Source organism: Bombina bombina, chromosome 1, assembly GCF_027579735.1.
Source record: "Bombina bombina isolate aBomBom1 chromosome 1, aBomBom1.pri, whole genome shotgun sequence".
Lineage (NCBI taxonomy): Eukaryota > Metazoa > Chordata > Amphibia > Anura > Bombinatoridae > Bombina > Bombina bombina.
Window position 1 is genome coordinate 1,517,048,986 of NC_069499.1, and position 10,312 is coordinate 1,517,059,297.

The 10,312-nt window shown below is 39.0% G+C and overlaps 1 protein-coding gene across 1 annotated transcript in view; it reads right to left on the reverse strand.

Moving 5' to 3' along the window:
* The window catches only part of LOC128666775 (uncharacterized), a 64,441-nt gene extending 56,045 nt beyond the window's left edge, over positions 1-8,396 (reverse strand). The window contains exon 1 of the mRNA XM_053721565.1: positions 7,556-8,396. Coding sequence (XP_053577540.1) covers positions 7,556-8,048 — 493 coding nt within the window. The 5' untranslated portion in view covers positions 8,049-8,396. The remainder of the gene's footprint in view (positions 1-7,555) is intronic.
* Between the last annotated feature and the right edge of the window lie 1,916 nt (positions 8,397-10,312).

Consider the following 10,312-nt stretch of genomic DNA (forward strand, 5'->3'; position numbering starts at 1 on the left):
CCCATAATACCACCCCCAACATTCTATCAGCCATTCGGAATTAAGGTAGGAAAAATCTGATTTGCTTATTCAATCAGCCAATCAGATACAAGTTCAATCTGATAGTGTAGTGTTAAGTTTAATTGTAACTGAGGTTAGGATTTATTTTACAGGTAATTTTGTCATTATTTTAACTAGGTAGCTATTAAATAGTCAATAACTATTTAATAACTATTGTACCTAGTTAAAATAAATACAAAGTTGCCTGTAAAATAAATATAAATCCTAAAATAGCTACAATGTAACTATTAGTTATATTGTAGCTATATTAGGGTTTATTTTACAGGTAAGTATTTAGTTTTAAATAGGATTCATTTATTTAATTAATTTAATGATAGTGTAGTGTTAGGTGTAATTGTAACTTAAGTTAGGATTTATTTTACAGGTAAATTTGTATTTATTTTAGCTAGGTAGTTATTAAATAGTTATTAACTATTTAATAACTATTGTACCTAGTTAAAATAAATACAAAGTTGCCTGTAAAATAAATATAAATCCTAAAATAGCTACAATTTAACTATTAGTTATATTGTAGCAATATTAATAGCTAGTAGGGGGCTTAGATTAGGTGTAATTAGTTTAAAATTCTTGTAATATTTTTTTATTTTTGGTAATTTAGTGTTTGTTTTTTTTTGGTACTTTTCTGGTGGATGGAAGACCTCTTCTTGCCCCGCTTGGATGAAGACTTCTGCCGGTCTGGATGTCCTCTTCTGCCCCATCGGATGAAGACTTCGGCCCGGCTGGGTGAACACGACTCAAGGTAGGGAGATCTTCAGGGGCTTAGTGTTAGGTTTATTTAAGGGGGGGTTGGGTTAGAGTAGGGGTATGTGGGTGGTGGGTTGTAATGTTGGGGGGTGGTATTATGTTTTTTTTTTACAGGCAAAAGAGCTGTTTTCTTTGGGGCATGCCCCGCAAAAGGCCCTTTTAAGGGCTGGTAAGGTAATAGAGCTGTTAACTTTTGTAATTTAGTATAGGGTAGGGCATTTTTTTATTTTGGGGGGCTTTGTTATTTTATTAGGGGGCTTAGATTAGGTGTAATTAGTTTAAAATTCTTGTAATATTTTTTTATTTTTTGTAATTTAGTGGGGGGGTTTTGTACTTTAGTTTATTTAATTGTATTTAATTGTAGGTACTTGTAGTTAATTTATTTAATGACAGTGTAGTGTTAGGTTTAATTGTAACTTAGGTTAGGATTTATTTTACAGGTAATTTTGTAATTATTTTAACTAGGTAGCTACTAAATAGTCAGTAACTATTTAATAACTATTGTACCTAGTTAAAATAAATACAAAGTTGCCTGTAAAATAAATATACAGATGGCCCTCGTTTTACAACGGTTCACTTTACACCGTTTCAGAATAACAACCTTTTTTCCAGCCATGTGACTGCTATTGAAAAGCAGTGCATTTATTAAAATAGCTAGTAGGTGGAGCTGTCCGGTTGTGTTGCAGCAAAGCCAAGCAAGCTGAAATTAATCAGTTTAACCAGACCTGAGCTATCGAGCAGATTTTAAAGGAACAAGATCTTCTATAACTCAGTCCAGATTGGAATTTGTAGAAAAATGTAAGTGAAGTCTATGTTGTGTGATTATTTTATTAGGTTTATAATGCTGTTTAGCAAATGTTTTTGTTCATTTAACTTAGTTTAATTATATATTCTGTATCATGTGATTATTTTATTAGGTTTATAATGCTGTCTAGCATGTAAAGTCTTCATTTCAAAGCTTTTAAAATACTGTATTAGGTGTTACTTATGACAATTTTGAGAGGGGCCTGGAACCTATCTCCCTCACTTCCCAATGACTTACATTATAAACTGGGTTTCAATTTACAACGGTTTCGATTTACAACCATTCCTTCTGGAACCTAACCCCGGCGTAAACTGAGGGCTACCTGTAAATCCTAAAATAGCTACAATGTAACTATTAGTTATATTGTAGCTATATTAGGGTTTATTTTACAGGTAAGTATTACGTTTTAAATAGGATTCATTTATTTAATTAATTTAATGATAGTGTAGTGTTCGGTGTAATTGTAACTTAGGTTAGGATTTATTTTACAGGTAAATTTGTATTTATTTTAGCTAGGTAGTTATTAAATAGTTATTAACTATTTAATAGCTATTGTACCTAGTTAAAATAAATACAAAGTTGCCTGTAAAATAAATATAAATCCTAAAATAGCTACAATGTAACTATTAGTTATATTGTAGCTATATTAGGGTTTATTTTACAGGTAAGTATTTAGTTTTAAATAGGATTAATTTATTTAATTATAGTAAATTTATTTCGTTTTATTTAAATTATATTTAAGTTAGGGGGTATTAGGGATAGACTTAGGTTTAGGGGTTAATAACTTTATTATAGTAGCGGCGATGTTGGGGGCGGGAGATTAGGGGTTAATAATTGTAGGTAGGTGGCGGCGATGTTAGGGAGGGCAGATTAGGGGTTAATAAAATTTATTATAGTGTTTGCGAGGTGGGAGTGCGGTGGTTTATTATAGTGGCTGCGATGTCCGGTCGGCAGATTAGAGGTTAATACTTGTAGTTAGGTTGCGGCGACGTTGGGGGGGGCAGATTAGGGGTTAATAACTATAATGTAGGGGTCGGCGATGTTAGGGACAGCAGATTAGGGGTTAATAGCTATAATGTAGGTGGCGGCGATGTCCGGTCGGCAGATTAGGGGTTAATACTTGTAGTTAGATTGCGGCGACGTTGAGGGGGGGGCAGATTAGGGGTTAATAACTATAATGTAGGGGTCAGCGATGTTAGGGACAGCAGATTAGGGGTTAATAGCTATAATGTAGGTGGCGGCGATGTCCGGTCGGCAGATTAGGGGTTAATACTTGTAGTTAGATTGCGGCGACGTTGGGGGGGCAGATTAGGGGTTAATAGCTATAATGTAGGGGTCGGCGATGTTAGGGACAGCAGATTAGGGGTTAATAGCTATAATGTAGGTGGTGGCGATGTCCGGTCAGCAGATTAGGGGTTAATACTTGTAGTTAGATTGCGGCGACGTGGGGGAGGCAGATTAGGGGTTAATAACTATAATGTAGGTGTTGGCGATGTTAGGGACAGCAGATTTGGGGTTAATAGCTATAATGTAGGTGACGGCAGTGTCCGGTCAGCAGATTAGGGGTTACATAATTTTATTATAGTGTTTGCAATGTGGGGGGGTCTCGGTTTAGTGGTTCATAGGTAGTTTATGGGTGTTAGTGTAATTTAGCACTGTAGTTAAGAGCTTTATATTCCGGTGTTAGACCATAAAGCTCTTAACTACTGACTTTATTCGGTAGATTCGGATGGCCGTGTATTACACTAGCATTTACACCTAATATACAGTACATAATACTAGTCTAATACACAGCATATCCCACCTAAAACATACCGAATTTCCGAATTTCGGAACCGAATCTAACCGAATAGAACCAAATTCAGCCGAATTTATTCGAATCCGAATAAATCCGGAACAAATTTATTCGAATCCGAATAAATCCGAAACGAATTCATTCAAATTTTGCCGAATTCGAATCGATCTGAACCGAAATTCGAAAAGTCCGAATCAATCCGAACCGAAAATGAACCGAATATTTTAGCCATGCACATATCTACTCAAAACAGAATGCACCTGTCATGGTTGATTATATATTTCCTACCTGTTCTATGTTAAATTTTGCATATATTGTGTATTATTATTGTTTTTGTATTTTATTGTACCCTATTGTATCAATGCAATGTTTTGTGGACCCAGGACATACTTGAAAACCAGAGAAATCTCAATGTATCTTTCCTGGTAAAATATTTTATAAATATATAAATTTATATATATAAAATTACAAATAAAAGACTTCCAATCAATCTCTACCGCTTTGCAGCTGAAACCGGTAGATGTACCCTGACTGGCTCACACTATTTTGAATCTCCAACAGCTCACTAAGCTGACTGAACAGACACCTGTAACAGCTACATCTCAAGGAACCAAGTAAAGAAAAAGAAATATTCAGCAATACTCTGGAAACAGGCTTAACACAAAGCCATTGAGTGACTGCACTCTCTTATTTAGAGACTCATCACAAGATCCAGGAACGGATGCCTGTGTGATCACGCAGCTATATTGGCTGACAGGATACTTCAGCACTATTCACCCAGCGGTGTTAAGGTATTTTATATCACCATTTTATCACATTTAGAATAACACTCACATCACTTAAAGGGCCATGATACCCAAATGTTTAAACACTTGAAAGTGATGCAGCATAGCTGTAAAAAGCTGACTAGAAAATATCACCTGAACATCTCTTTGTAAAAAAAAAATATATTTTACCTCAAAAGTTTCTCAGTATCCACATCCCATTGTAAAGGACTTCTAAGCAACAAATCAGTATGTCTGTCCCAGGACAGCTGAAGGAGCGAGCTTACGTGCACTCTCATGTTATTTCTCTATTCAGCTTAAGGAAGTTCACTGTGAAATCTCATGAGAGTTAAGTCAAATCTCATGAGATCACAGTAAAAGAGTTCATGACCTCAGCACTGTTGATGCTGATTGACTGCTGTTCATTCCTTAATTTTTTTTAATTTTTTTTACCTGCAGCTGAGTATAACTTTTTACAGAGAACTTACTCTGCTGAGCTGAGGAAATTGTGAGGTAAAATATTTTCCTTTTTTACATAGAGATGCTCAGATGATATTTTCCTGTCAGCTTTTTACAGTTATACTGCATCAGTTTCAAGTGATTTAACATATGAGTATTATGTCCCTTTAAAGGACACCTTCCTATGTATGTGCACAACCATTGGAAAATCAATTTATTTTTATCACTGACCCTGTTCCTTATATTTTTTGGAAACTAAAATGGACAAATAGCACTTGGACACTTTTTTCCGATTTTGCTGGCATACATTTTATCTCCCCATTGTTTATATAAATATTTCATATTTTTTAGATATCGTATATATATTTTTTAGATATCTTATATATTTTATGCCACTTGGTCCATCATAGACTATTGCAATAGTGTCACTTTTTATGTGTAGAGGATCCAGATCGATATCATTATTTTATTGTAATATTTTATTGTGATACAGTATTGTTAAGAATAAACTAATTCTCTTACCCATACTTAATTGTTTTATATATAATTTATATTTCTTTGCATACTATAATTGTTTAATTTTAGATCACTATTTGATAGAACAAATACCCGCATTTGAACTCATTAGCTACTAGTTATCACCCTCTATTAATTTATATATCATAGTAGATACTCTATTGCTTCTCTTAGCGCTGCTCCCCTTCTTTGCTTTATGTTTCTCCATTAACCCTTAGGGAGATTAGGGTTTTTTGTTTGGGAGTCCTAGCAATATTATGGATATAGAGTGAGGAACTGAAGGTAAGCTGGCCATGCACCATGTGAGTTAAAAACAAAGTATGGACACACTGGATCTTTACATTAAACAACAGGCATTGATGTGTGTCTAGTTTAGTTATTTTAAAGTTGTTTTTAAAAAGTTCAGTGTTTCACCAAAGGAAAAGTGTGCTCATCAAACTTTCTTTCTAATTGCAATTCCTTGTAGTTCTTCCAGAGATAGCTGGGGTGAGATTTGCAAGTGAAATACAAGGTGTTTGTGAAACATCTTGAAGTAGGATAAGCCCAATTACTTTATTTTATACACTAATAGTATGTGCAGTCTCTCTATCTATGATGGTGTTTGTATGTCTATCAATTTATGGTCAGCAAGACAGATTATCTGCAGTAATCAACCTGTGCAAGATAACGTATTTGCTGTAGATTCAACCTTACCAGTTTCATCCCAAAGTAAAAGGTGACCTGTTTTGCTTTGAATGTTACTCTGCCCTAATGCCTCCTGCTTCCTCTGCAAGTGTTCCTTGTTTTACTTTTACTTCAAATATGTGTTAATGGTAAAATAAAATGATACTCAGATGCCTTGAGACCATGATTTTAATTTAAAAAACATTGTAATTGTTTCTTACTGCAGAGTAAGTTCAGACACAAACCTCATCATGATATCAGATATTTACATTACAGAGCCTTACACATCCTGAGAGCCAGAGAGTAACTAACTTTACTTAGGCTCTTGGCTTTTTGGATTATTCAACATCATCTATATACAAATGCACCTTCCTGTGTTCTAAAAAGTGTATGTCTGGCTTCTCAGTATTCAGTATCCGTTGAATCCTAAATTACAAATAAAAATGTAACCCTGCCATGTAAAAATGTAACCATGGGTGTCCATCCTCAGGCCCAAAGGCAAACATACAGCCCTTCATTGGTTTTAATTTGCTTTCATTAACCATAGTGTATAGTTTATATACATATAAATACAGTGTATGTGTGTGTGTGTGTAAAACAATATTACTTGTGAGGGGGTGCAAGTCTTTGTGAGTTCTCACACTTTTTTTTGTACTGAAGTGTCTGCCCTATCAATCGCAACATTTACTGACTTCCCTTTTGGATATAACAAGTGTTGTATCATGCAAAATTTTCCCTTCTCTTTTTTAGGAACCACGACCAGGGGTGATATGACTAAATCCTGAATTGGTATCTCCTTAAATGGCCCTGCCATTCTACCCAATTTTACTTCCTTTTCTAATTTTTCCTGCAGTACCGCCGAGTACTCTGTTGCAGATTTTAAGTTCCTAAATTTACCGGCCCCGCAAACCTCTGTTTTTACTGGTACCCTAAACCCCTCTGTTAAGCCTTTTGCCAATAACACCCTATCGTCCTTTTTGGTGTAGATTTCTAACTCTTTCATTAACCTATCTACTCTCAACGGCATTCTGGCCATTCCCCATTGTCCCTCTGTTACCGTTTCCCCCTGTACCATGAAAAAGCTGCTTGTTAGCCCCCCGCTATTCCTTCTACAATCTACCCCCGCATGGAAGTCACCACAATATCTGCATACATGTCTGAATTTACATCCGTTACCTCTGTCACACCTCCTTTCATTGTATGCCCAACATTCCTTCCCCTCTACTTTCGTTACTCTCCCCTGCATTATTGGTCTCTGTACTGTGCTGTCTGCTGGTCTTATCAACCTCGTCCACATATCCAATATCTTAATTCTAAACTCCTTCCTTCCTTACCCCTTCTGAATTCGCCTTCATAGTCCTTCCACCCAAAACCCCCATATGTCGTGTAACACTCCGCTATTAAGTGCATATATCTAAGCACGCCCTTATCTTCCCCGGATTCTCAGAAATAAAGCATTCTGCATATATTAACATCCCTTTTACCCATTCTGGAAATGACTACTTCAATTTCCTACCCATCCCGTCATCACTCCTAGATTTTAGCGCTACTGCTTCCCTTGTAATATCAAACACATCCACGTATTTGCCCTTCTGCGCTCTCAGTACTATTTTTGCCTTTAAATGTGTTGTTAATGACATTAACTTTGTCCCCGTCACCTCGTCATTTGCGTTAAACTCCCCCTCACTATCACCCCCTCCCATTGTCATCTCATTTTCTATTCTTTTTCCCTGTTTTGCATATTATTACCTTGTTTCAGTTGACCTTTCTGTTCTCCTTCCTTGTCTTTCGTTTCTCCAGCACTTTCCATAGCAATCTGCTCTCCTCCGCTCCTTGCGTCCATGGAATCTCTTTTCCTATCCTTTCCACACATTGCGCCCCTTGCTGCGCCGTCCGACATTTCTTTCTGTAATACATTCCCATTATCATTAACATTTTTGCACATTCTGTTTTTTAATAACTGCTCTTCCCTTCCCCACACCTGTCCCCGCTGTCTCTCCTTCTCTCCCCCTCTACCTGTGTTTCTCCTATCATCCCCACTCTGGTCTCCTTCTAACATCACATATGTATTTCTATCTACGTCCTTTATCATTCTGGGTTTCCCCTTTCCTAGTCCCTCCTTTCTGCATCTCTTTTGCGGGCTTTGACCCTTATGCTCCCTGCCATATACCTCTACCCATCTCCTGTCACCTTCTTCCTCACTCCCTTCCTTGCCCTCGAACCTCACTTCCCTCCTATTCATGCTGTCTGCCTGCCCCACTACTTCACCCTACTCTCCGTTCCTGAATCTTCCATCCCTTGCACTACCACCCCCTGTGCTGGGCCTGCCGGGACCCCAACACCGGTCTTCTTTGTTGCGGATTCTCTCCCTCCCCTCCGCATCATTGCCATACTCTACCCCTTGTCCAACTATGTATATGCCCCTGCCCGCTCTCCTCTCTGCTTGCGGACGTTGCTGCTCACTGTGCGGTGACCTGCGTGCTCTCTGCGTGACCTGTGACCCCCTATGCTCATTACAAGGCTTCCAATATGGCTGCGCCTTCTCGCCCATACTATAGGGACTTAAAGATGGCCACCGAGATCTCGTGATATCCCCCGCGCCCTGCTCGAGGACCTGCTCAGGGCTTGAAAATGGCCACCGAGATCTCGCGAGACTACCCTCCCTGTGTCGCAGGGCGCAGCCCCTCCCCTCCTCCACCTCACTAATGGTCCTAGGCGCTGAGCGTGCATACCCGCAGTGACTGCCAGCGGTATTGGGACCAGTAGGAAGGGGGGTGCCAGCTGGCGCCACTTGACCCGGGGGGATAGCCTGGGAACATGGGCCCTTATCGGCCCTAAATAATGCCGCAACTATCCTCAGAGTCTGAAAACAACAGGGGTGCTCTGTCTGAGTCACCGTAACGGCATACCTTACCCAGCTCCATGTCCTCCTCCATTCCGCTCGCCCTCTCACTTACCTTTGGGACCTTGCTCCCCACGGCTGGCATCACCTGATCAACATGTCCAGCTATAGGTACCGCTCCCTTCTCCTCTCCTGCCCCCAATGTCGCTTCCTTTTTCCTCTCCTTCTCCAGCCTTTTCAGCTTCCTTTGCACTTGGACAGCTCTTTTCTTCCAGATGTCGTCCCCATTCAGAAACTTCTTTGGGATCTTTCTATCCCTAGCCGACATGATGTGATTCTTCAAATGTCCTCCTGTAAATACAAGAAAAAATTTAGTGTGCTTCACTTCCTGTTTCACTATCTTATATTGCCTGAGCCTCAGCCCTGCCCCCTTTCCTGAACACATTCCCCCTTATCTATTCCTCCTTCCATGCCCTCCCCCCTTTTCCTGCCCCTCTGACTCCTGCAGCTTACCCCCCTACAAGCCCCCTGTCCAATATAGGATCCCCAGCCTTAGTGGCACTCCTGTCGTAGGTATACTCCATCCGTTTTTTATTATATCAAGATAGGATAAGCATGTCACTGGACACAGATATCACGCTCATCAAGCTACTGAGCATACTCTTATCAAGTACTTGATCAAATAACCCTATTGACACTATCACTGCACATGTGCGAGCTTGCAATATTTGAGTATTATATGATAACCACTATGTTAATTTTAAGTGGCAGTGAATCGCTTGACTTTAATACAAGTCACTAATATATAACCAGTTTTAGAATCGTATTGATCCAACCATATATGCAAACACATGATATCAAAATATTATTGTGCAAGTACCATATATTATTTGCTGTCTAAATCCCAATTTTATCCAGTTACCTCTGGACACTTAGCTACAACGGTTACTATCTATACCCCTACAATTGTATTACAAAGGGTAGCACAATTTACAATGTACCAGTAGCACAATTTATATTTATCACGCTATCCTTACCCCAGGTCGTAATTATAAAGTCAATCCCTGTTTTTAATTATATCTTAATAAAAGTTATATTTGATGCATACTTGAGTATCTGATCCCAGGGCATGGAGACAGCTTCCTTTTGAGTGTATATCTATAATTCAATCTATTTTCTTTGGACTCTGGAGTGCTAACAGTGTATACTGTGGAGGTTTACAAAATGTGTTATGGCATACCAGGAAAGAAGCATTATTGTCACATCTTCATATTCACTGATATAATCCTCAGGGATGGCTTGCTAATCCTCTCTAGAGCTCCCTGTGGCCTTACTGGCCAGAGTCAGCGCTACGTCAAGGCACATCTATAGCACACTAAGGCCTAGATTTGGAGTTCGGCGGTAAAAGGGCTGTTAACGCTCCGCGGGTTTTTTTCTGGCCGCACCATAAATTTAACTCTGGTATCGAGAGTTCAAACAAATGCTGCGTTAGGCTCCAAAAAAGGAGCGTAGATTACGGACGCGGCCGGCCTCAAAAACGTGCTCGTGCACGATTCCCCCATAGGAAACAATGGGGCTGTTTGAGCTGAAAAAAAACCTAACACCTGCAAAAAAGCCGCGTTCAGCTCCTAACGCAGCCCCATTGTTTCCTATGGGGAAACACT